Here is a 27438-nt window from a genome sequence, read left to right as displayed (position 1 = left end):
CAGGGAAATCCGGGAGCTGTCTGCTGGAACAGCTGCTGGCTTTTTCTTTTTCTTTTTTTTTTTTTTTTTTTTAAAGAGGAAACCAGAAAAAAAAAATTAGAAAAAAAAAGAAAATCCCAGGACAAAATTGAGCAAGAGTGTGCGATATTTGAGCCACCGGTGCACAGACTGATCGTCTCCACCGCCACCGGAATCAGACATTTGATAAGCAAGTTGGAGCAGCACTTGGGAATTTTGAATAGAGTTGAGATGTCCTAGTTTGTGAGGAGTCTTCTCAGGGTTGTGCCTGTGGGCAAATTATTCAGAATAATGATTATTCAGAATTTGAAACTTGCAAATCAGGGAGGAAGGGGAGGATATGTACTGAGGAGCTGAATTTTTTTATTATTTTTAAGTGGAAAAATTCAAGTCAGCATGCTTTTAATTGCACATGGTGCATTTTAATGTGTTTTCATCAGCTCATGTTGCTGGAGAGAGTTATGTCCGTGCAGAGAATCCTCTTTATCCTACCAGTTTGTCCAGAAGAGAGGCTTGAGTGGCTGATCTAGTTCCTGTTAAAATCCCTTTGCTGTGTTTCTGGGGAGCAGCCAGGCAGCAGAAAGCCCAGAAGGATGTGAGAGCCTTTGCAGTGCTGGGGTGAGGGATGTCAGTGCTGCAGGGCTTGTGAAGTGAGTGATTAAATCAGCCACCTAGCACTGGACTTGCTCCAAGCAGAAAAGAAAAGTCACTCCCTTCTCCTTAACCTCTTATTTCTGTCTCCTGCATCAGCCCTGCTTAATTATTGCTAATGAGTATCAGGGCATTTAAATGAAAGAATTTCACAGAGTCTGTAATGAAGTCAGCAGTTGGACAATAGAGGAATAAAATCTCTAATTACCCAGGCTGGGAGCTCAGCTGTGGTAGAATGGCTGTGTGTTCAGCAGTGTTACATTTAAGATTACGTGTCCTTCTGGACAGATCTTTAGCTTAACTGGCTCTGTGGGAGGCGACAGGAATCAAGCCAGAATCCTATAGTATGCAGAATAAGTCATGCTAGGAATTGCAGATGCAGCTTCTGATTGAAAGGGCATTTTGTGAAGCATTTTGAGGATGGAAATGTTTGAATTGGTGGTCAGTGAGGCAGTAACATAGCAGGGAATGTCACTAGGGTGATGGTAGAGACACGTATATAAAACATGGCAAGTGTGTAAAATACAGCTTGTATGTGTGTTCTAGCATGTGTGGTGTGAAAGGTTTATGGTCCTGGAAGCTGCAGCTCTGCACTTCTTCCAGTAAAAACTCACTCAGGTGAGTAGTCTAGACAGAGGTGACGGAGGATTTCCCTCTGAACAGGAACCCAGGAGAAGCTGGAAGCTGGACTGAGTCTAATGGGAGAGAACAGGGCTTGGGACTCTTTTTGCTTATTTCTTTTTTTGTTTTTTATACTGCAGCTAGCCAGCAGTCCATCCAAAAACAGTTGGCTGTATTAATTCTCCCTAAGTGAAAGCTTTGCATGGGTGTAACTCTTTCTTTTCTTTGGCAGCCAAAGCATTTTTATTTCCAAAACCAGAAAAGTCTGGGGTTTTTTTCTTTTGGTGCCACTTCTAGGTAATGGAGCTTCAGCTAACCCAGCACTTACCAACATTTTAAATTAAATTAAAAAGAAAAACTGGGGGAAAAGGGACACAAATGCAAGCTGGGAAAGTGGGACAAGGGCAGTGCTGCAGCTGGCTGCTCAGATGGATAGCATGGAAAGGGCATGACATAGTGGGGGATGTCATAATGTTTGAGGAAAAACATGTTTTAAAACTTCCAAGGGCAAGCTTTTAATGGAGCACCTATTAGCCCCTAAACCTTGTTGCTGCAACATGCTGATCTCCCAGAGATCTCCGCAGGGCTAGGAAGGATTATGGCCAGATATCAATATTGGCCTTGGCAGCCATACTACAACAAAAAATGTGCATCAGTTGTGAGCTTTCCTGGGCCAGGCAGTGAGTTAAGGGGGCTTAGGGGAGACTGGAGATGATGCAGAGTGGAAGTGACCATCTTTGGGAATCCTGGATCCAAGTAGGTCTGGCCCTGTCTGCTGCTCAGTGCTGCAGGTGGGGCTGTGCTGCTCTCCCAGTGTCTGTCAGGAGATGGGGAGCAGGTTTGGTGCCCAGAATCTCGGGGTGGGAGGGTTGGAGGGGGCTGTAATGACCATGCAGCTCCAACCCTGGACTAGGCTGCTCAAATAGGGGAATAAAGGGGCATCCCTGGAGGTGCTGGTTCAGTGTGAGCTGATGTTGGACACAACCCACAGAAAGCAGAGCTCAGCTGAGGGGTGAGCAGGTGCCTGTGCTGTCACTGCCACAGGGAGGAAATCCTTCGTGTGATCTCTTCCTCATCCTTCCCCCTTGATTTCTCTCTGGAACTTTCCTGGGTAACAGGAGACTTTGATATTAAAGCAGCTCTTCAGATCCTCTTTTCTCCTTGCCAGGTGTTGTGGTTTAGCCCCAGCCCCATACAGCCCCTGGCTCACTCCCCCCTGGGATGGAGGGAGCATGGGGAGAGTAAAAGTGAGAAATCTTCAGGGTTGAGATAAAGGCAGTTCAGTAGGTAAAGCAAAAACCATGGGCACACACAAAGCAAACCAAAGGATGCATTCCCCACTTCCCATTGCAGGCAGGTGCTCAGCCATGCCCAGGAAAGCTGGGTTCCATCATGCCAAACAGTGAATTGAGAAACAAATGCCATTGCTCTGAGCATCCCCTCCTTCTCCCCCCAGCTCTGTGTGCTCACCATGATTCCATCTGGTCTGGAATATCCCTTGGGTCAGTTGAGGTCAGCTGTCACAGCTGTGTCCCCTCCCAGCTCCCTGTGCCCTCCCAGCCCCTTTGCTGGTGGGATGAGGAGCAGAGTGGTCCTTGACTCTCCTAAAAGCACTTCTAAATAGCTGAAACATTGCTTTGTTATCAACACTGATCCAAAACAGCCCCGTACCAGCTATTTTGAAGAAAGCCAACTCTATCCCAGCCCAAATCAGCACACCAGGATGTCTGGCAAGGGATTTTGTCTCCTTTCAGTCCTGTTGCTGAGGCTCCTGCATTGAATCTTTCCTGGCATCTTCCTCGCAGTGTAGCTGGAGACATTGCACAGGTTTATGGATCCCTACCCAGATTTCCAGAAACTGGCAGTCTTCTCCTCAGCTGTGTGGTAAAAAAGCCTGGAGTTGGGAGGCAGAGCCAAACCAGCAGATCTCTTCTGAGCAGCCGTCTGCATCCCAAGGGGGGCAGGTTGGTTTAGTCTGTTAAAAATAAGTTTGTGCCAGCTCTGTAGGGAGTACAACGTCTGGGTGTGCAAGCTCTCACATGGAACAGCTCACACAAAATGTGTTTTTTCAACTGCAGCTTCCTGCATTTCTCCTGTCCCCCAGTCCAGAAACATCCTCAGGGCTCAGCAGGATGCTTCCTTGTAAAAGAGACCGAGCGTTTGAATGTGACTTCACAGCTACAGGCAGGGAGGTGATGTGGGCTTTGTGTGTTCAGTGTGGAGCTCCTGTGATCTTTTCTGTGTTTTTTTATAGTACCTAGAGATTTTTTTTTTTTTAATGCAGGGATCATTTCCCATCCTTGATGTCCCTGAGAGCTGCAGTGGCTCCCTGCAGGGGCTCAGCTCTTTTTGGAGCTCCTCCTGCGAGGGGTGCTGTGTGTGGTCGGCGGGTCTGAGATCTGGGAGCTGAAGGAAGTGAAGTTTGTGTTTGGGAGTTGAAATACTTGAGAAGAAGTAATTGACCATAATCTGAGAGCAGATCTAGCTATGCAGAGGACAGCTCATCACCATGTTCACAGTAACGGGCTTGTGAACGGAAATGGAGCTGATGGATGTTTTCTAATTATTCCCTTGTGTTGCAAATGTTAGAGAGCCAGCTTGAAATCTCTGCCCAGAATTCAGAGCCTTAATTTGTTTGACCTTTCCCTTGCTGCAGACACAAGGCTCTCTGAGTTGCAGTCATCTTCATTAATTTCTCTATTGTTCTGGGGATGCAAATGAGCGTGTTCTTCTGCAGATACCGTGTGGAAGATGGAGATACAGCTTGGTGTTGGGCAGCACTTCTGAGTGCTTGAGGGGGATGCTGAGCCCTGCCTTAGTGAAGGATGATCTTCTGGACAGGTTGAGGGATGTCCTGGCTGCCTGGAGCTGGAGTTCTGTTTAAATCTACTGATGCAGGAGAGGTTTCTCTCCTTTTCCTTGTCTTCCTTAGAAATAAACAGTTATAGCCTTTGTAGACATCCATTTTGACAAAGAATGGTACATTTCAGATAACATATCTCAAGGATGTATAATGCTCCAGTATTATCCTCTTGGCTTGAAAATATTATTCCAACTAATCAGTCTAAAATCCTTTTGAAAACACATGAGTGCTTTCCACTAGTTTATCAGGGAGACCTTTTAGGCTGGTTTGCTCTCATGCTGTAATGACCAAAGATAGAGATGCCAGGCATCTGCTGGTTCAGATGGATGTCCTGGTACCAAATGTGTGTGTCTGTGAATCACCAGTGGGTGCAGCAGTAATTTTTGGTAAGTAGGAGGCAGACAAAATTGCTGGTTATGATTTGAAGTCTTGCCCACAGCAGAGCAAGCAAAAGGGGTGAATTAGAGACAGGAATAGTAGCACAGCCTTTTTTTCTTTTTGTGTGCAGGAAACCTCAGAGCATATAATAAACTATTGCCATTTTGATTACCAAAAAAGAAAAAAAAAAAAAACACCCCAAAAAACTGAAAGCAAAGATAAAATAAGAAAAACCTCAAGCTTAATGGGTTTGCCAGTAATAAAAATACAGCCCAGAACAAAAGGCTGCAGAGTGGTTTTTTATATCTTGTATTCAGTGTGCTGGATTGAAAAGAAATTGGCAGAAGTGTATTTTTAAAGTCCCCACCTCGCTTGCAGTTTCTCCCAGGAGGAGGAGTTGCCTTCGTGGCAGCCAGCAGGAACAGTGGCGAGTATGAGAAAAGACATAATTAGGATAACATTAATTGTTCTTATCAGAGGATTTATTTTACAACAGCCCTTTAATTCAGGCTGCCCCACCAGAGTTCAGTGCACTCTGCAGCAATATCTCTTTCAGTCCTGGGAGCTGGGCCTGGCTGGGGACTCTCCCAAATCCAGAGCTGCTTTTTTGACTCCAGTGAACAAAGAGCCATTAAATTACACAAACACAAAGCTCCTTCGGGCTGTTCTGCCCGGTGGGACTTGTTTGAATCCTTATAAATACATTGAACTGACGTTAGCACTTTAAGTAAAGCCTTTCATGTCCTTTCTATATAATGAGTATAGCCTTGGCCACAGCCAGTAATCTGCTTCCTTCTCTCATCCCTTCCCTCCCCTTCCTCCTGGTTCTGAACCTGCTGCTTCTCATTTAGGGAGGCTCATCCTGCTGTCTGCTGAGCTTCCCCACATCTCAGCACAGCTGAGGCCTCGTGTGCTCCTGGCAGCTCTTCTGACAGGGGAAAAAAATCAGTACAGAACACTGGTTTTCTCTAGACACAAATCAGGCTGCATTTTAAAGACAATTTGCTGAGTTTTGGTGCATTGCACTGATACATTTTCTCACTGTCTCAGTGAGCCCAAAAACTTACTTGTTCCTTTTCCTCTTGCTGTGGGTGTGGGAACATAGCACCTTTCTAGCACTGCTGGGATGTGGTGGGGCATGGGGAAAAAGCTAAAAATCTGAGTCAGCATTCCCTCTCTGATGCTCTTTTAGACTCAAACCAGGAGTTTTTCAGAGTCCAAGAGGATCCAGCTGTCCTGCCCAGCAAAGTGCCTTTCAGGGATATCTGGCCCAGCTGCTGTGCTCCACCCAGGGTAATAGTCTAAGCAAAGCAAAATGCTGCTTAATCCCAGGCCACTTTTTGTGCCCACAGTTCTTATCCTTCAGGGCTGAGGCTTGGATTGCTCCAAACCCGTCTCATTACCAAAGTGGCATAAAATGTGCAACTGGACTAGCCAGGAGGAATCTTGTGTCCCTGCAGCTCCACGTGGATGGGGAGGCTGATTCCTGGCAGGGTTCGGGGCTGGCTTAGCCCAGGGCTTGACAATGGATTTTCCACGAGGTGCAGCTCACGGCAGTGCCCGGCCGTTCCCCGTCAGGAATTTGGACGCTGCGGTTGGCAGAGGCGGCAGCGCTGCGGATCCACCGCGGCTCTGAGCCCGCTGTCCCTGCCCAAAAATTGGAGCGGGAGCGACTGGAAAAGCGGGTGGTGTTTGCCTTTGGAGCTGCAGCTTGTAGAGCACTCGGTCGTGTCCCCCCCTGGACTTTGCTCGTTTGATCTCGCGTGCTTCAGTTTCTCCCAGGTGTGCTTGTATTAAGTCAGGAATTTCAGCCTAATCCAATTTTGCTCCAGAGGGATGAGGTTAATTCCTGGTTGTCTCCACAGAGGGATGATTGATTAGGGGAGAGATGCTTAAGCGGTCCTAGGAGAGAGGTGTTTCCCACACTGCAGTAGGAGAGGCTTTGAGGGAAGGATTTAGTCTCCCATCTGCCCTGGGATAAGAATTGTTCCTGACATCAGCTCTGGTGACCTACAGTGACCTTCACCATGGATAACTAGCCAGACCTCTTTAAAAAAAAAAATCTATATCTTACTTGGGACTTGGTCTGCTGGCAACTTCTCAGAGCAAAGCCCCCGTGTCCCCTGACCTTCTCCACTCATATCTTTTGCTACCAGAACTACATTTAACACCAAACCTTCCCTGTCCTGCTGGAATCTTCTGAAGCTCTGAAATAAAATTTCATTAATACAGGACTATGAGTGGTAGGGACAAGTGGAGAAAGATAAAGATAGTTGTGTAAGGTAATGATCTGTATGGATAATTTAGGGGTCTGGTCCAGACAGGATGGTTGGTCACATGTAAAGCAAGTAGGGTGCTCAGTACAACAGCTTCCAGAATCTTTATTTAAAATACATCTATTTTTTTTAAATAGGCTTTAATCTGATTTTTAGGTTGGAGCATTTGGGCAGTGGTATATAATCTTGCCCATTTTTTTTCATTTGGGTGAGGCTGCCACTTTAATAGTGTGGTGTCCTTGTTTTCAGCTCTTGGATCTTCTTACACCTTCAAATTAATATGGAACCTTATTTACATGTTATCAGATAGGAACCACACACACCTGGTGGTCAAATTTGGACTTTCTTTTAAGTCCCTTTCCTTCCTTGTTTCTCCTGTTTTATCTCTCATAAACCCTCCAATGGGCAGTGCATGTAGTGACCATTCTTTTCTGTGCCAGGCACTGAAGTAAATGTTGGTCTGTAGAACGTGATTTTTGAATGTGCCTTGCCCAATGGAAGTAGCTGTCAACAGCTCCTATTTCAGTTCTTGTTAGAGTTTTTGTATTGACTATTTTGCCATCTGCCACTGCTGTCCCTCACGTAGCAGAGGCTGGTTCTGCTCTCCAGGACTGTTCTGAGTAGAAAAAGCGGCACATTTCTACTGCTGAGTCAATGGAACAGTGACACAGAGCAGCATTGCTCTGCCGTGTGGTCCAGAGAGCATTTCAAATGGAATAAATCTTGCAATCCTGTTAAAACCATGCCAAAACACTTTTCAGACTGGGTAAGTATTAATAGCAGGCTGACGTGAGTTTCTTGTGGAGTGTCATCTCTAGTTTTAGCCACCTTGGGCAGGAGGATCTCTGAGGGGTTTCTAAGCCTCTTTCTGTGAGGCTCTTTCTCGCCTTAGTGGGGGAAGGAACTGATGGTCAGATCTCCAAATGATGTTTAATATGTTCCCTGTTTAAGCCATCGATCCAGGAACAGAAAGTCCGTGTTCCCAGATCTTTTGGAAGAGTCACTCTTACAGGATAAGGTTGCCAAGTGTTCCAGAACTTTAATTATCACGCTGTAATTCCATCTGCGACCTTAATAGAGACGATGTCGTGAGTGGTGATCTGCTTTCGTCCTCCTTTTGCATACCATGGGCTGATACACAAATGTTTGCATTTTTGGCATTCTTGATTTTTAGGTTTTTCTCTTAAAACGAGAAGAAAGACTGTATGAAAGTCAAAAGAAGTACAGTCAGTCATCAGTGCAGTCGAGGTAGAATTTGCACAGCTGCCAAAATGAGGCTCAGATATTTTACTGGGTGACACAAAATAAATGTTTAATTCATAGTGTGTAACACTTTAAATAAATATCATTTGGCCACCCTCTAATGAGGATATGCTTGACCATTGACACCTCGTATTCTGGCTGTAGTTTCTCTCACTTGTTTTTATGGCAGACTGTACATGTTTTAGAAAAAACAACATTCAAAATACAATTCATTCAATCTTGTCTAAAATGGATCTTCAGTTTTGTAACATCATGTTTGAAACCCTGCATTTAAATTGCTGCTTGCAAACAGCCTTCAGGATGCAAACTGAGCTTAAAACTGAGTTTTATGGAGCAATAAACTGCAATGTCATATACTTAGGTGATGGCAGCACACAGCTACTGTCTACTTTTGCCTAAAGACCTAAAAATTTCTCCTCCATTTTGCCTTCTTGAGAGATATTTGCTTATTCCCTGCATCCCATGCCATTCTGGACCCACCTGCATGCTGGTTTCCTAGAAGTTGAGCCTGTGCTTGACGAGGGGAGCAGTCAGTTTGTGAGCCTGGCTGCACAAAGGAGGCAGAGGTTTGGTTAGTGATTATTCTTTCTCATGGCTTTTTGTTGCATAACCAGAGCTGTTTCTTGGACAAACCAGCCAGAGAGTGAAGAGGAAGTGAGAAATCTCTGGGAATAATGGAACAGCTGGACGAGGCTCCCCCTGCTCCTGGTTGTAACAGGTGGGAGAGCAAAGGGAGTAGCAGGAACATGTAACCACAGCCATTGTAAATATGGATTTCCTAGGTAAACAGGGATTTGTGGAGCACAAATCTCAGCCACTGCAGTGAGTTATTTGTTGCAGGTGTAGCAAGTCCCTTCTGCTCTCTCCACAGCTGCTGTTTCTCACCAGGCTTGTGTCCTTTTCCTAAGAGCTGAGCATCTCTGATTTGGGGCAGCCTTAGTTCTTCAGGTGTTATCACATTAGCACTGTGCTGTTCCTTCTGGGAACGTAGGAAGTTAGGGTTAAATGAAGGTAGGGACTTCAGGTAATGAAGTTAGGAAATTAGGGTTAAATGAGGGTAGGAAGTTAGGCTTAAATGAAGGTAGGAAGAATTTAGGGTTAAATGAAGGCAGCTGAGGTGGAGGCTTGCCCACTGCTGAGTACTTCTGGGGCTGTGGGTTCCGGCAGCTTCTCAAATCAGCTCCCCCCTGGTTTATGTCAGCAGTGAGACCCAGTTGGTGCTGATAAACCTTTGGCTCTTTGAGTTTTGCTGAGGAGGGCTTGGCAGGAGATCACACACCTCTCCCAGAATCTTCCCAGACTGCCTCAGCAAAGGGGCTGCAGCTCTTCCATGCTGTTCTTGGATGGGAAGTGCTGCCTGTTCTGCTGAGGAAAGCTGCTCCAGAAGCTCACTAGCACCACTCTCCTGTCTTCAGGCACGGCTCTTCCTGCTGCTTGTGTTGCTGCCAGGACTCAAACATCAGGGAAACCAGAATGTTTGCACTGTGAGCTAATCTACTCTTTAAAGATGTTAGATAATGTAATAAAATAGCTCAGCGGTGCATTGCAATTACCTTTCACATTTCGTCATGCTTTGAAAATTTTTGTCTTCTGAAACTAGGACTGTATTTTTAGTAAAGTGCAATCAAAAATGTCTGGCCAAGAACCTGATATAGTACCTAGGAAAATGGAAATATTCCTTTAAATGTCTTCCAGAGCTGTGGTTTCCGCTGAGTATTAAACTCCGTTTGTTATGTCGTGATTACATACTTTGGTCTGGGTGATATATGGCTTGGTTTTATAATTCCATATATATGGACAGTTTGATCTCTTCCTTGTATTTTTAAAAACAGAAAGCAGAATGTAGACTTCTATTTTAGCATGATGTAAGCATAATTATTTAGTGGACAAGAGAATCAAGATTACATTCTTTTGCTTGCCACTGAGGCTTACAGATTTATTATTGTTTTGTTATTTCCTTCATGGTTATGGCCAAAAGATTAATGCTATTAAAACCTAAACCATTATGTCAGGGTAATGGTTTTTGTAACTTGGATGTGAAGAAAGAAACTGAATCTAGAGTTGGCTAGGTGATCCTGGGTTTGGAGTGGACTTGACATTTGGATTTGATATTATTCAGTAGTGGCATGAATTAGTGCATCTCTTAGAAACCTGCATCATGATTCACAAAGTTCACTCCTCCTGGCATTCTGCATCATTCAGGGCACTAATTATTAGCAGTGGTCTCAACTACTCTCATAAACTACCACCTCTTGCTGTCATCTGCTCTTTTCCAGTCTCCAATATATCTCTTTTCCTGTAAGGAAATTTCCAGGCTGGCACCTAGCACGGTGTCTGTACAGACTGCTCAGCTCCTGCTGCCACCATCAGCTCTTGTGACCACACACTTCTCGTGGCCTTGAGCCATCTGATCCCTGTCTAGCTGCTCTCCTGTGGAACACAAAGCAAGCCCAGAGCAGAGCAGATAAATGTCCTTTCAAGACAGTTCCAGCCTCAGTACAGTGTGTGTTGTCTGAGGGATGAAGATGAGAAGGATGTTGTGGTAGGGCTGGGTTTTGATGCGGGTTTTTTGATGCTGTGGGGTTCTACTTTCCTTTAGCCTTTTGACAAAATGGAGAGGCTGACATTTCATGGGTTGGGTGGTTTCTGTCCCCTGCAGAGTGGACAGGAGGGCAACGCCACAGGAGAAATCAATGTGCAGGGAGCCCAGCACTTCAGGGGGAGGAAGGTTTTCTTTGACCTAATTCTTGGCTCGTTGCAAATAACATTGTCCATCTGCTAAAATGATGCTGTTTCTCTGCTGGTGGGTCCCAGAACCTGGACTCATCCCTGCTGCCAGGGGACAGTGCTGCTGTGGTGGGCAGGCATCGTCAGGCAGGCACCGGCTCTGCTGGCTCCTTGTGTTCTGGCCACGTCGCTTCAGTCCCAGCCATAAAACCTCTTTCTTAGAAATCCTCCAAGTGTGAAATCCCAGTCCTCGAGAACAGGCAGTACTTTGGTTGGAAATCAGCATAAAGCAGTGAGCAATAGAACATGTTGTGTAAATCTCATGTGTTTGTGTCCTCACCCCTTCTAAACAAGGCAAAGAAGTGTCCTTGGGAGTTGATGGATTTAGTGGGGTTTGTATGTGATTTCTTTTAATGTGCTTCAAATTAGTCACAGTGCTTTATTTCCTAGGCTTTGTTAAGCTTGTGGTCTGCCCATATTGTGATAGTCACTCCTCACAGTTTACTCAATACTAGTTTTAATATCCGGATATAGATTTCTCCAATATCCTGCAATGCATTTTTCGGTGCTTTTCTGGATAATGCTAATACTAAACAGTCTGTGATGTACCAGGCCCCTGAGCTACATTTTAAGGTCAGCATAATGCTTTCCATCTCTCATCTTTGCGCAACACAGACTCCTGTTACGTGCTGAGGTTTTTTTAGGACATAAAGTACCCAAAAGGAGGTTCTTGCTTAAGAAGTACTATGAGACAACACAACAGTGCTGCAAACGTGCCCCTTCAGGTCTGAGCTGTCCTTCTCCCTTCTACCCCCCCCTCTGTCTTTGTTCCTCTCCTTTTTTATCTGTTAGAAATATCCAACTACGCACTGTTTCCATGGAAAACAAATGTCCAGGAGATCATCTCTGTATTCTTCTGGCTTAGAGATATGTAGAAATAAATGCTATTCCAGAAGGGAGAATACAAGTTCTCTTGTGATGGTTTGCTGAGTAAAAGGTGGCACCCTGAACAGATTGGGCTGAATTTGTCACCTGTGTTCCTGTGGCATTACTGAATTAGCTGTTAAAATTTCTGTGAAGGGAGGAAACAACTATTTTGAAAGTCAAGTGGCCAAACTCCTCTCAGAGGCAGAGATTTGTTAGTTGCTGCTGTGTATTGAAGCACTTCTGGACCAGGTGTAGATTTGCTTTCTCCAAACAGAAGAAAGAGCCTTTGAACATATTATCATTGCCTTAAAAATAAAAAAAAAACTCTCGCCTCAAGCATTTGACAGGAAGCCAGACCTCAGAGGACAGCTGAAGAGAGACAGACAGGTTTCTAACATCTGGTTTGGGTGGGTGGATTATATTTGACTTTGGCATTCACATCAAGACAAGGCAAAGGCAGGGCTTGATGAAGAGCATGGTCCCACAGCCTGCATTACATTCCCTGGCTCTGCGATGGAAAACCCCAAATGGGGATGGGCAAAACAGCCATGAAACGGGGGTGAGAATCCTGGGGTACATGCAGAGCTCTTTCTGCAGGCTTTAGAGCAAAGTACTGCTGGATTGGTCATCCCAAATCGGGCTGTGGCTATGGAGGACGTCCCTGACAGATGTCCTTGAGCAGAGTGAGAGCTGTCCTCCCACCCAGAGCTCTGGGGGTGCTCTGGGCTCTGCCAGATGAGCTGCGTTGAGCAGTGCTGCTATTTCAAGACTCAAATAATGTGTCAGGACCTGTTTGGTTTTCTGACACAAGGTGCAGCCCCCAGGACTGAATCAGCAGTGGATCCCTCTGCCACCACCGGCTGAGCCTGTCCCCAAAGCTTGGTCTCAGAGAGATTCCCAAGCCTGCTCTTGGCCAGGAGTTGGGGGCACCTATTTGCTCGTGGGGTGCACGTCACAGCCTGGATTAGCTCAGCTCAAAACCTCACTGAACTCGGGAACAACCTGCAGTTCAGATGGTACAAGTATATCTCGGAAGAGGGCTGAGGAAAGGGCAGCAGAAAGTAGTCCTGTGTGTCCCTCTGAAAGCCCCATTGAGGGCTCTGGCTCCCTCGTGGCCGTGCCTTTGTGGGACAGCAGAAGAACACAGTCCCCATCCATGCACCCTGCCCCGCCCGCCTCCGAGCCCCGGTGATTTATGACACCCCCAGGACACCAGGGCCCATTTCAATGCAGCTTTAAGCTGTCAGGCTGTAAATTGTCTTGGTTCAGGAGCTACTTCAAAGCAGCCCAGGCTTCCTGCAGCAAGGAGAAGGCTTTTTGGCAAAGCCAGCACAAGTAATTTGCTATTCATGAGTCAAATCCCTGAAATGTCCTCGATCAGCAACTAAAAATGGGTCGTAAGAAGACAAGGCATTGCTGTCTGCTGAAGGAAGCTGCAAACTCCACTGGCCTTCTCCATCTGTTGGCTAAAGCTCCTTCTGCATTCACAGCAATGGCTTTTCCTTCCTCCCTGCCTTTCTCTGTTGAGCACACGTGAGGTTGCTTGAAGCAGCAGGACCTTGACCCAGCAGGCAAACCCACCCAGGAGATCTCCCATTGCCCCTGTTCCCAGATGAGCAGAATAATGTCAGTGGAGTATGGGAAAGTCACTACTGAAAATTATAAATTCCTCTTAGCTGCTTGGTTTCTAAATCTAGAAAGGCTGCAGTGGCCAAGGGAGAGGGAAAGGAAGCAGCAGCTGCATGCAAGCTGAAGCTTGTAGGCTGCAGGCTGGCAGCTGGAGGGACGGAGGGACCAAGCCGTGGTGGCTGCAGGCAATGGGCACAAGGTTTGGAGCCAGGTCTGCTCTACCAAAACTGCACCTGTGCCAGCTTGGTTGCAGCCAGCAGAACAAAGTGTGCTCTAGGTTGGAAGCAAAGAAAACCCTAGAAAGACCCAAAAACTCTTTGTATGTGCGGCTAGTATTCAAAAGAGAGTTCACTTGTGTTGTGTGATTAGCAAATCCTTCCCCAAGCTGGGGAGTATTTGAAACAGTGGTTTTTTCCTTTCCATTTCTAATGCATTTACATTCAGCATAATTGCATTTATCGGCATCCACATCTCCTGTTTTAATTTAGAGCATTACAAAGGGAGCAATTGAATATTCTCTTTGTCAGAGCTGGATGATGGATGGTGAACATCAGCAAGGCTTGAACACCCATGTGGAGGTGAACCCCTGGCTCTGACAGACTGTGTGTAATGCAAGAGGCACTTGGTTACAGAGTGCTGCAGAGTAACGCTGCTTGTTCCTCATCCAAACTGTGCCAGACAGCAAACTTCCAGAAAACCTCAGACCATATACAGTTAGCCAGCAACACTGTGTGAAATCTTTAACCATATTTGAACGAACGGGCTGACTTGGACACGGCGAGGAGGGAAATGCCAGTCTGCCTGACAGCTCGTTTTAATAATGAGAAAGTTGTTCCACTGACAGGAGGACAATAAAAACTGTGGCTGCCTAGAAAGATGTTGCCTTCCTCTAGTTCTGAGCTATGTGAAACTGCAGAGGAATGGGTTGGTCCCAGACCTGTGCATGTGCAGCAGTGTTTTTCCCTTCTTTCATAACCTTTTCCCTCCTCTCACCATTTTTCTTTCCAGGGTGTTCAATCTGAACCCACCTGGCCAACCCTATCCAAATGAGTAATTAGTAAGTCACTGCTTTCTCCGAAAAAGTGACTTATTTTAAATATATTATCCCTTGTGCTTCAGCAAAGCAAGCAAGAAAAATAGGTGACCTTTGTAGTTAGAGCTATTAATGCACAATTTATGGTGCTTTTGGGTTACAGGGCATGAAAGGCAAATTGTTGGGAGATTTATCAACCCTCTGAATGGGTGAACCTCGCCTGCTGATCCCTTATTGATCAAGGAGCTGTGTATTTTATAACCAAACTGCTGTGTATTGCTCTTACTTTAGATGGCAGAACTGTCTGAGGCAGAGACCTTGTCATGGAATGGTTTTGGCAGTGCCACGTCTACACTGGATGATGTACATATGTTTTCCAGTGATGAGACAAAGGGCAGATCTTGTTTTTAAGCTCAGCACAGAAGAGCAGGAAGGCTGTAAGTCGTGCGTGGTAATGGTACAAGCACTAGAGGAACCCTTGTGCAATCATCATCTCACTGTGGAAATTCTTTCTGCAGCAGCTGCGTTACTGCACGGTGCTTGTTACCATCACAGCCTCCTAAAGCTCTGCTATCCCCAGGCCAGGGCTCAGCTGTGGATCCTCGTGGGCTGACTGAAACATGTGGCTTCTCCACATAAAACAAGGGTTTGTGACTTTATTTTCCTCCCCTCCTTGGAGCAATTGCTAAACAATTCTTTGGGCAAAAAAAAAAAAGTGCACGCGTTTCATATAGACACTTGAGAACAATGCTGTGCAGCTTTGGTGAGCCCTGGAAGCTGTCACCCTGCACTGCTCCCCGTGTGAAACAAGCTGGTGATTGAGTCCAGGCCCTTGTAGGCAGTCTTCAAACCAGCTCCAGAAATGGTGGCTCTGGCTGAAAAAACAGATGGAAAAGGAAGAACTGCTCTGAGCTCGCAGGCGGGTGAAAGAGGAGTGAAACCCTCTGCTTGTGTCACAAACGTTGTGTCTGTACTGGGCATTGGTTCTGTGGGAGATCTGTAGGGAATTCCATAGCTTGTTCTAGTTTTCTTCCAACAGGAGTGAAAGGAGATTTCTTTAAATCCAGCTTAATTTGAGCTCCTGCTTCATTGCTGGATGCCAGGGAGGGGTGTACTGAGATGAGCTCAGCTGGTTGGGCATGGTGCTAATAGCACCAAGACTGTGGGTTTCATCCCAGTATGGACCATTCACTTATGAGCTGGACTCAATGATCCCACTGGAATATTCTGTGATTTCTGTGACTGTGGTTACTGCTGACAGCAGACCTGAGCAGGAAACCCAGCACTGCCTCGTGCTGCCAGCTCCTGCCCCGCTTGGAGCAGACCAGCCTTCAGCAGCACCAACCACGGGTATCTCAGCATGTCCCTGGAAAAAGCAGCTGGAGAGCACCATGTTGGAGCACTCACTGAAATCCAAGCCTGGAAGGGAGATGGCTGTGCCATGCAGTTGCCACAGTGATTCACCAGCACCTTGTCCTTTGTGCTGTTGCAAACCAGGTGACACCGGTGAGACACGAGTGAACCTCGATGGTCCAGCGGGACCAAGTGGACAGAGGGAGCCCTCTCGGAGTGTTACTTGAATGCTGACTGGTTCTGTGCTTCAGATAACCCCACCAGCATGAAGAGCTGTGCAGCTGCCACCTCCTAGGGACAGGCCATCAGCAATTTGGAAGGGGCTGAGGTTTCAAGAGTTCCTCCTGAGCAACATCCCTTCTTCCAGCTGCTCGCCTGGCAGAGGCACAGCAGCACCCATGGAGAGGCTGTTGTGGCATCTGGGAGGAGGGTTCACCAGCAGAGGGATTAGAAATGGTATATATATTCCCAGTTTTCTGTCAGTTTTCATCAGCTGATACTGATGTGGCTGGCAGTGAAGTGCTTTTACCATCAGTTGTTAGGGAAGCATAATGCTGATGGATTTATAAATGAAGTTATGGAAGATGCTCTCTCTCTTTGAGGCTGTTCTGGCACTGCAGATCTGAGGGGCTGCAGCTTTGACACAGGCACTTGAGCAGTTGGCCTTGTCTTGGGGATTTAATTCAGCATTCCCAGCTTCCTTCCTGCCCCTTTCCAAAAGGTGTATTCCTGACACAAATCTTTTCAAGGGATCAGAAACAGATAGCATGGTTTGTTACCATGAAAATGGGGCTTTGGCTCTCCTCATCCAAAATGGTTCTGCCTAAGCTGGAAGTGATGAATGTCTTGCAAATGAATCTGTTTTTTAAAATACACCCCCACCTTTTTACATGCAGGGAAGAACTGCAGCTATTGTGAGGCTGAATCTTTGCCTAATTAAATTCACAGTAATCTCCTGTGAAGGCTCAAGAGAGATTCAGAGCTTTGTGCTGACTGCCTCAGCCCTGTCCTTCAGTGCTGTCACTGTGACATTGTCCCCCTGTGCCTGCTCTGGGGTGGAGGTTCCTGATGCATCCTGCAGCAGCAGCAAGCTGTGCTGGTGTGGGCAGGACTGGCAGGGAGGGGTCTGCAGACAGACCCACTGGAGCCAATGTTCCCCTGGGCTCCTCGCAGAATCGTGCTGGCAGAGATCTGGGGTGGTGTGTGATGCAGGATCACTGCTGTCCCCATCCAATCTGGCAGAGACTAAGCTGCTCCAGCTTGGATTTCTGATGTTGGGCTGATGCTGAGATGGTGGGTGGCTGCCTGGGCTGCAGCTGAAATTTCTCCAAGCAGAGGTTTCTTCTCTGCTCCCCTTTAAGCAGCAGCTTTTGGTAGCCTTGCCAAGTGGACCAAAAAGGCTCCTCATCCATCATGGCTCACTGCTCCTACAAAACCACTGGATGTGGAAAGTAGCTCCCAAATAGGAATCTTTGAGTTCCATGAACAAAACTATTTCTAAATGATTACATTACTGCTTCTTGAAAACACATGGTGGAAAATCAGTCCAGAAGAGGTCTTCTCTTCCGTAGTCTGTGTTCAGAGGAGGCTGCAGCCCTCTAACTCTGTTTTTAGCATCCAAAATATATTGGCCAGGGTTTCAGAAGCTTTCTGCTCATCATCTCCAAGAAACTCCCCTTCAAGGGTCATGTGCTGCTCCTCTGGAATCTTAACACTTTGCATGAGGAAGAGCAGATGCAGACTTCCAAGGCTGTGGCTCTGGCTTTCATGGGCCTGTTGAAATTCATAATGAAAAACAAGTTTTCTTGTGCTCTGCCTGTACTGTGGAGTAAAAGTGTGGAGTTGACAACAAGGAAAAGAAATGCTGAGATGCAGCAGATTCAGTGGGCAAGTAATCTGGCCTCATCCCTGAGTCTGGCCTCTAAATGAACAATCAGCAGGGAGTCACTGTATCCCTGGTTTTGTTTGGATCTGGGACAGAGGCTGGAGAGGCAGAGCTGAATCATTTGCCCCATGGGTCAGAGCCTTGACTTGAGCAAGGGCGAGCCTTGTGAGGAGCAGCAGTTTGCACCAGGACTCGTAATTTGGAAATTATGTTAGAAGCAACTTTTGATTACAGTTTCTCAGGCAATCCCAATGACAATTAGTCATTTGCACCTACAATGTTCTGTTTCTTCAATAGCTGTAGTGTAGAACATTTGTTAATATTTAGTGGTATTTTACTTGGTTTTGTTTCTGTCAAATCAGAACCTTTTGGAGGAAAACCTTGCAATCACATCCAGCTCTCCTAAGGTTTACACACTTAAATCTAAATATCCTAACTGGCACGTTCTGTTTTATCTGGTTTCTGTATCCTCATTTAGACCAGGAGGATGAAGCTCAGTTTAATGCAGGGCCAGGAGGAGGGAATTTCTCTGCTTCCTAGCTGGAGGATCTCAGTTCCCAAGTGCCTTGGACTGCTCCCACGTGTAGGTTTTGGGTAATGAGATTGTGGAGCTCAGGGTCAGAGGTGAGGAACTCAATGCCAGTTTTGAAGGCCCATTCATTTTTGCAGGTTTTCTTCTTTCCTTTGCCAAGCTGGAAATACTTTAAAGGCAACTTGGTTTGAGAAACTGTAAACGAATAAGTAATTTTTAAGCTCTTCTACTTGCTTAAACAAGAAAGGATTGGGAGAAAAACAGTTGTTTAATTAAACAGCTACTTGGTATGGTTCACAAAAGCTTGAACTCCAGCAGTAACTCTCCTAATTCACAGATTCCTTGGGAATTCAATGACCTTGAGTTTGCTGTGTTTGAAACTTGCCTTAGTTCTTGGCTTCCTTTCTGGAATACTTTGGAGAGGAGAGTGGTGCAGGAGGCACTGCAAGGCTCTTGAGTGAGACCAGCACTGTTCCATTTAGGATCATACAAGAAGAGGCATTTGTGTTGTGCAGAATAAACCTCTTGCTTCAGAGCTTGCCTGGGCTTACTGCACCCAGAGGTCAAAGCTGGATCTGCCCCTGCTACCCCAGCCATGGAAATTTCGACTACTGACTGCTCAGGATGATTTTCTTGCCTCTCTTTATGAAACAAAGCAAATGTGAACTGGCAGTACATGATGAAATTTGTGTGAGAAGTGACTTGTCTGAAGAATCACATCATTTAATCGTGCTCCAGAGCTCAAAGCTTCACTTGCCAGTGAGAGGGAAGTCTGATCTCCCAGCACCGAGTGGTGTTTCCTGCATCCTTTCCTGTAGTGGCAACTGGGGAGCTTAAAGCCACGAATGAGTGGCCAAGTTCACTGGAAATGAGTGTTTATCCATTACTTCCCTGTGTTTGTCCCCACCATAATAGCTCTGTCTGAAGCAGTGGCTTCAGTCATGTCAGTGTTATAAAGCATCAGGATTTAAACAGAAAGAACCCTGAATACACAGAGTTGTATCCAGGAGGTCCCTACAGTCTTCCCCTCCTGCAGAGGGAAGTCACAAAACCCCGCTGCTCCTTTCCCTTGGCAAATTTTTTCATCAGTTGAACTGTATTGGTGATGTATAAATGAGAAAACTGGAGATCTGTTGTGGTTAATCAGTCCAAAGGGTCAAGATGGTGCTAGTGCAGTTCCTTGGGATGTGGTAGCAGAAGGAATTTAATCTCACTTCAGTCATCCAACAGGAGCTGCCCCCTTGCCACCAGCTGTAACACATCCTTGGAAGGAGGAGATGGACATGAGCATCCAGCCTGGGTTTGGCTGCAGGGCTGTGGGGCAGGGTGGGGGCTGGCCCAGCACCTGCATCGCTCCTGTGGCAGAAGAGCTCCACACTGGGACCCACATCCTCATCTCCTCCTGACAGAGGTGCTCTGAGCTAGGTGCCATTAACCTTCATTTGGGCTTTTAATTAGCTGGGCTTTGTATTGAAACCCATCTTGGGCATTTTGAAACCTGCCATACACCATGTCTGATCCATGATCGCTTTTCGTGAGGCTTGTGGGGCTGTGTTTTCTGGGCTCTGGTAGCACAATCTGGAGCTGTGAGAGAAAGCCCTTGGGGGCTGCTCTGTGGCTGCAGGCCAGTTTCTGCATAAACTGGTCTTATTTTTAAAGTCCATTTTCTCCAGTACACTTTTTTTTGGCCTGCAAAAGACTTCTTCATTTAAAACGAAGAACATAACACTCTCTCCTTTCAGTTGGTCTTTTGGACATGAGCCAGCAGTGCCCACAACAGCTGTACCACAGTTTAAACATTCAGTCTCTAATGGTTTGGGGAACATTAGGGTTTTTAAGGCTTCAACAGGTCTAGAGTAAATAGTGGTCAATAAAGAGTAGCTCTTCTTTGTATCCCTATGCTCTCAGTGCTCTGCACTAGAATAAAGCATGCTTAGAATATAATCATTGCAAAATTAATATCCATGAAAAGTTCTTTTTTTTAAAAAAAAGAATCACAGAGAAACCGGTTTCACTAGAAGAAGAGTTTGCAAGAGTTCAGCTCTCAAGACTGGTAGCAGGCCATGGAGAATTTGGCACGTAATGTCTGTGGGAGATGTGCACATCCTGGGCTCCTGTCACTCCCCACGTGTGTGCTAAGTGACTGGGAGGAGCAAATAAATCACAGGTATTCCTTTCTCTGTGGCCTTTTTCCACCCACCTATGGATGATGTACACGAGAGTTAATTATGATTTTGTATTTTCCTTATGGCTGTCCAATGTCACGTGGAGTCAAAAGCCAGCGTGTGCTAATTGTGATATTTAGGATAGTGGTTTGGACCCAAATATGGTAAGAAATTATATTGGCAATGATTTGTGATAGTTGGGCATTGCTCTTGTTAGTGCTTGAACCCAGTGCTGGGGAGCCTTAATGATTTGAGCAAATCAGGGTTGGTGGAGCTGTCAAATGGCTCAAATGGAGGGAACTGCTCATTTCCTTGAAGTTTGTAGGTGAGCAGACAGAATCCATGTGGGGCTGGTTTCTGGGACAAAGCCCTGGAGCCTCGCAGCCCTTCTGTGGCACTGGTCCAGTGTCTGCCCTTGCCTCGGCCCGTGAAGGGTTAAACTGCTCCTTTGGCCACTTGGACTTTGTGTGCAGCTCTTGGTGTCACTGTGAAGAAATCGTTTGTGACTCCTTGTACTCCCTGTAGGGAGTTGATTAACCCCTTCCAGTACCCTTCTTTGTGCTTCCTGCTGGGATCGGAGCTGCGGGATGCTGCTGCAGCCTGTGGAATGCCAGGGGACAGGGGGGACACTGGGCTAGGAGTGGGGGAGACTTCATAGGAAAAACGTGGAACGTGCCAGCCTGGCAAGGCACTCTCCTGAAAAATGGGATTATATAAAAACCTGGCTACTGTGGTGCTTCTCATTAGCAGCTCCGCAGGGTTGGCTGGAGCAGGGCTCGGGCAGTTGTCACCTTCTTGGCTGGAGCAAGGTGGATGTTAATAGATGTTTCAGTGGTGAATTGCTTTGTGTTGAAGCCCTGGTAAAGGCTTGCTGAGATGTTTTATTTTCAGTTTTTGGAGCAAGCTAGTTTTAGGAATGGATAGGAAGGAGTATTAGAAGGTAACTGGTCTATCTAAGAGGTTACTCCTGAGTGGCAAGCCAGAGCTTTAAAATATGCTTCTTAATTTTAATTTGTGCCGTTTGCTAGGGGTTCCTATCTTTACTTCCATTGGGAAGTTTCATAACATTTTCCTACCCATCAGTATTCTATTAAAACTTCGTTGTGTAATCTGAAAGCCTTTCTGCTTGTCATGGTTTCCTCTTCAGAATGCCCTAGGTAGCAATTCTGAAGTAAATGCATTCAGGCTGAATGGTCTTGATTTTGTTGTCTTATAAATTCAAAACAAGACTTGAAATTAAATCCTATTGTCAATTTTTCCTTTAAATAATGGATTTAAGAATTTTTATCTGATGTCACAGGACTCCTGGAAAAGCCTCTGCTATAGTTGTTAAAATTGTGAGTGAAATTCGTTACCATATGCATTTAATACTTCTAGTTTTACATGTGTATAAGTGTTAGAGGATAGGTCAGTGTTGTCAGTAAAATAAGGGGGTCCTGCAGTGTTGGGCTGATCCTGTTCTTCCCGTGGGAGCTCTCCACTGCAGTAAAAGGTGCTCACAGGACTGACCCTAAGTGGCTGTGATTTAAGGTCTCCTAGAGCCCTTCACAGCAACAGAAAGGTTCAAAGTGACCAAAAAAAACAAAGCTATTAGTAGAGGGAACAATACAGGGATACAAATAAAGAACAGTCTCTTGGGTGAGTGTAAAAAATGTGTTTCTTGGGAAAGCATGAGGTTCATTCAGTTTGGATAACTCTGCTGGACGTGGGATTAGACCAGCTAACCTCTGCCCGTAGCGCTCTTGTAAATCTTGCATGACTTCTAAAGGGACATTCCACATCTCGACAGGCAGCTCATCGGAGGCCTGCCAAGGGGCCATGGCCAAGATGTTCTCCTTTGGTTGCTGTGCAGATCCATCCATCCTCTGGCCTGGATCGCTCCCAGACAGCGTGCACGCAGCAGGGATCACCTGGGGAGAGCGGGAGGAGGTGAACTTGAAGGAGAAGGGGGTGGGGGACTGGTGGTGACCCACGGAATAAACGTCCTTTCTTTCTCAGCCCTGCTGAAATCCCTCCCTCGCTCCTTTGCATGGTTTACGTTTGCTCAGATTAAAATCCCTGCTCCCCGTGGGCTCAGCCTGCTCCGTGCTGTCGGCGGCGCTGCGCCGAATGTCAGGTTTCAGCATGCACACAGCCAGCTTGTTAAGATAGCAGCAATTAAATCCAGGTGTAAGTTTATCCCTGAGATTGTGTCTGTCCACAATAATGGGAAAATTGCAACCCAAGGCCTAATAAAACAGGACTTGTGCTGGCTCTGAGCAGCTGGTAAAAGGAAGGTTTCTGTGCTGGTGATTTTCTTTTTAGTGCTCTGTTTGATTGCCATCATATTTGAGATCTTCTCCCTGGTTCTTTGAGTTTGGCTCTTTGCTGACCTGTACAGCCCTTTTACACAAGCTTTATTGCTGTGTTTCCTGTGGCAGATTCCACAGGAACAGAGATTGGATCCCATATTGAATGAGGGTGCTGTGTCAGCTCTGGCAGGTTGATGACTTTTCTGCTGTGACACAGAATCTGCCTGTGGTCTTTTTAAATTTCCTTTATCTAAGTCGGTATATACCTTTGGTGTAAAGGTTTTATTTTCAGTTTATTTTCCACATTATCATCCTGGTTTGCCTTGGACAATATCAGCTACTGCCTGAGCTACTGAGGACTGTAAAGCTGGTTGGTCTGCTTTCCTAAGACTTATGAATCTAATCTTAGCTCACTATCTCCTTGTTTTGAAATAGCAAATGCCACGTTAAGGATGTTTTTGTTCTGGTGTATGCATGCATCCTGTATTACCTGACTTCTGGAACTCTAGGAATCTCAGGTGCACTTTACTGTCCATTGACATTTTAAGATGACAGCTGTAGCTTTGTGTTGCAGCACTTGAGGTAGCATATTTGGCATGTTGACTAAAACATTCAGCAACATGCATTTTTAATGCCTAAACCTTCATTTTTAATGCTTAAATAGTATTTGGGTATAATGGAAGAGGTCTTGTAAGATTTGCTTAGTATGTACACGGCATCCCTTTTTATTCTTCTTTATTATTAATATGAAAACAATGGGAAACAAATGAATAATGAGAGTTTTGTAGTGAACATTTCACGGTGTTATTTTCCTGGTGATGTTGTGTTGCTGTGAAGAAATGAGCTTACAATGGACTTACTGCAGAATTGTTTGGCCGCCGGTGATACCTCTAGAATGGGCTGTAGTAATCCCAAATCCATGATAGATGTTTCTTTCACCAGTTCACAATGAATAATCCTCTTAATTTCCTTGAATAGCAGCCGGTATTGCTACAACCTGTGCCTAAACCCAAGAACAGCTTATTCAGAAAGCCTTCTGGCCCTGTGAGCGAGGGGGAATTCTCTCCCAGCGGGGTTGCGTGGGCAAACTTTCACAGGGTCAGCTCTGCCGAGACTCTGACTTCTCCTCTCTGTCTCTCCTAGATGCAGCAGCTGTTCTACGAGAACTACGAGAAGAACAAAAAAGGCTACATCCGGGACCTGAGGAACAGCAAAATACACCGAGCTATCACTCTGCACCCCAACAAGAACCCCCCGTACCAGTACAGGCTGCACAGCTACATGCTGAGCCGCAAGATCGCCGAGCTGCGGCACCGCACCGTGCAGCTGCACCGCGAGATCGTGCTCATGAGCAAGTACAGCAACACCGAAATCCACAAGGAGGACCTGCAGCTGGGGATGCCGCCCTCCTTCATGCGCTTCCAGCCCCGCCACCGGGAGGAGATCCTGGAGTGGGAGTTCCTCACGGGAAAATATTTGTACTCGGGTGCCGACGGGCAGCCGCCTCGGCGAGGGATGGACTCGTCCCAGCGCGAGGCGTTGGATGACATCGTTATGCAGGTCATGGAAATGATCAACGCCAACGCCAAGACGCGGGGGAGGATCATTGATTTTAAGGAAATACAGTATGGATACCGCAGGGTGAACCCCATGTACGGAGCAGAGTACGTGCTGGACCTGCTGCTTCTCTACAAGAAGCACAAGGGGAAGAAGATGACGGTCCCCGTGAGGAGGCACGCCTACCTGCAGCAGACCTTCAGCAAGATCCAGTTCATGGAGCACGAAGAGATGGATGCCAAAGAGCTGGCCAGCAAAATCAACCAGGATTCTGGCTCCTTGTCCTTCCTCTCCAACTCGCTGAAGATGTTTGTCCCCTTCCAGCTCAGCAGGTCCAAAGCAGAAAGGAAGGAGCTCAAAGACAAGAAGATCAACATCCTGATCCCTCTCTCCGGACGGTTCGACATGTTTGCAAGGTTCATGGGGAATTTTGAAAAGACGTGCCTCATTCCAAACCAGAACGTCAAGCTGGTCGTCCTGCTTTTCAATTCCAACTCCAACCCTGACAAAGCGAAGCAGATCGAGCTGATGAGAGATTACCGCTCCAAATACCCCAAGGCTGACATGCAGGTTCTGCCGGTGTCAGGGGAGTTCTCAAGGGCACTGGCTTTGGAAGTTGGATCTTCTCAGTTCCAGAACGAGTCTTTACTTTTCTTCTGTGATGTTGACTTAGTGTTTACCACAGAATTCCTTCAGCGGTGTAGAGCCAACACAGTTTTGGGTCAGCAAGTGTATTTTCCCATCATTTTTAGCCAGTATGATCCAAAGATTGTTTATAGTGGAAAGGTTCCTAGTGACAATCATTTTGCCTTCACTCAGAAAACAGGTTTCTGGAGGAACTATGGCTTTGGTATCACCTGTATTTACAAAGGTGACCTTCTTCGAGCGGGTGGCTTTGATGTCTCCATCCAAGGCTGGGGCCTTGAAGACGTAGATCTATTTAACAAAGTCATTCAAGCTGGCTTAAAAACTTTCAGAAGCCAAGAAATTGGAGTAGTCCATGTGCATCACCCTGTTTTTTGTGACCCTAATCTTGATCCAAAACAATATAAAATGTGCTTGGGGTCCAAAGCTTCAACGTATGGGTCCACACAACAGCTGGCTGAAATATGGTTTGAAAAAAACGACCCAAATTTTGGGAAAAGCAGCAATACTAATGGCTCAGTGAGGACAGCCTAATGTCCAGCTATGCTGGAAAAGACTTTTTTTTTAATTATCTAATTTATTTTTGGGAAAATGTTTTTTGATAATTCACTTTTAAAAGACCACACAGGATATATTTTAGAAATCATCGTTGTTTTCTTACAAAGTGCTCGTTTTGAGAAGAACAAGGCCCTTGGGTTTTTTTTTTTGTTGTTGTTGTGTTTTTGGTTTTGAACAAAACTGTGATCAATATTTGCCTTCAAACAAAAAAAAAAAAAATATTGTTTAAGAGTTATCTGATCAGCGGAAATCTGACTTGAATTAGAATTTCCTTATGAACAAAAGATTGTTTCCTACCGTTTCCGTTGCCGTTTTCATGGCTGGGATTCTGTAAATGTGGACCTGAGCGTGCAAAGCCAAGTGACAAAACGCTGTGTCTAAATGTTTTTGGTGTGACTGCTACCGTGCAAAGATTCTGCTCCTTTGGTTCAGGATTAGCCATTAATTCTCAAATTGCATTAGAAAATCCGAGTCGCTGTGGCGACGAAAGGGTGGTAATTGCAGGAGGGGTTTTGTTTTTCCCTAATAGCTGATGATTTCAGTTTAAAAGTAACCTCCACTTGTAGGCGAGTGAAGGACGTAAGCACAAGCCGTGATCCGAGCAGTCCTTGTGGAAGTTGTGTTGGTGTCGCTCCGCAGCCGGGGAGCGCGCGGGGAATCCGTGCTGGGCTCTGGGCTCTGTCCCAGGCTGAGCCCCGCCACCAGGGAGGGGAAGGGGCTGGGAATGGGAATCTCCAGCAGCCAAACCACAGCACACAAGGAACAATCCCCGATCCCTGAGGAGAACTTGGAAAACTCCTCAGCGCCGAGCGTCCCGCGCCCGACCGCATCCATTTCCTTCCGTGATGTTAATGGGAACAATTACTACGTTTGATTGCTAGTTTTGTTTTGGGATTTTTTTTTTTCTGTATCTGCTAGACTGTTAATTTATTTAATATCCACTGTTTTAGGTTCTTGACCTTTCCTTGAATATCCGTTAGTCATTTTAATATTTTATATATATATATATGCGTGTGTAAATATATATATATATATTAGGAATGTATTGCATCTTCTCACTGATAAGGTAGTGTACATCATACTTATAGTAAATGATCTCCAAAGATTACTTTCTAAAATATTTTTTCATTAATCTTTGTTTTTTCCCCCCAAATTTCTTTAACATTTTTGGAATGACTTCAGTGAGTTTAGTAATTTTTTTGGTATTCTAAGAGGAACTGGGGATGAGGAGACTGAATACAAGGAAAGTGTGATCCCTATGAGTTAACAACTAGCAAGGTTAAGAGAAAATACACGAAATAAAGTGCCTTAAAGCCAGATAGGGAACCCTTTACACTGAGACTTAGACAGTGACTGGACATTGTCATTGAAGCAGATGATCTCTTGGGACCTGTGTACCTGTAAATATCCTGCTCAGCAGAAACAAAAAATAAAAACCAGCGAACAATATATTTTTCTATCGTATCCTCCAGTCCCATTTCATCCCATTGCCCTCAGTTCCACCTCACCTGCACTCTGGGAAATGGAGGCAAGTGAAGGAGTGGAGAAAACCCAAGGCTTTGGTGGTTGTTGCCACGTTTGATGGGATCTTACAGTGCAATTGCTATTCCAGTAGAAGAAATAACCATTGTTTACACATGTATGGAGTATGAACTGCAACTAGCATAGAGTCTGTGTCTTACAATGTTCATCATTTTCTGGTGACAGTCCCAAGGATGTAGGTGCATGGAAAATTTTTCTTTTCTTTCTCTCTTTTTTTTCCCCTTTCTTTCTTTCATTTTTTTTTAAGACTTGCTTCTAAGATGCAATAAAGATTTTTTTATTTGCAATCAGAGCTGCTCACGTCGTCAGTCTGTGTCGTTCCACCCAACAGAGGCACAGAGTAACACACTTTGGGAAGTAAATCCAGGTAAAAGGATCTCTCTCTTCCAAGGGTTTGGACCTCTGTGTTGTGATGTGGCCTGGGATGAGCCCAGTGCTTAAACCTTGGCTCTGAGGGAAGGCAGAACAAACCCATTCATCAGAGCTGGTGCTGATGAGCTGTGCCTTTCCCTGGTGTTGACTTT

The 27438-nt window shown here is 45.8% G+C and overlaps 1 protein-coding gene across 1 annotated transcript in view; it reads left to right on the top strand.

The window, feature by feature from the left end:
* The window catches only part of CHSY1 (chondroitin sulfate synthase 1), a 74845-nt gene extending 47639 nt beyond the window's left edge, over positions 1-27206 (top strand). The window contains exon 3 of the mRNA XM_021552637.4: positions 23756-27206. Coding sequence (XP_021408312.3) covers positions 23756-25348 — 1593 coding nt within the window. The 3' untranslated portion in view covers positions 25349-27206. The remainder of the gene's footprint in view (positions 1-23755) is intronic.
* The last annotated feature ends 232 nt before the right edge of the window (positions 27207-27438 follow it).

Source organism: Lonchura striata, chromosome 10 (genome assembly GCF_050655825.1).
Source record: "Lonchura striata isolate lonStrDom1 chromosome 10, ASM5065582v1, whole genome shotgun sequence".
Lineage (NCBI taxonomy): Eukaryota > Metazoa > Chordata > Aves > Passeriformes > Estrildidae > Lonchura > Lonchura striata.
This window is presented reverse-complemented; position numbering and strand designations above follow the sequence as displayed.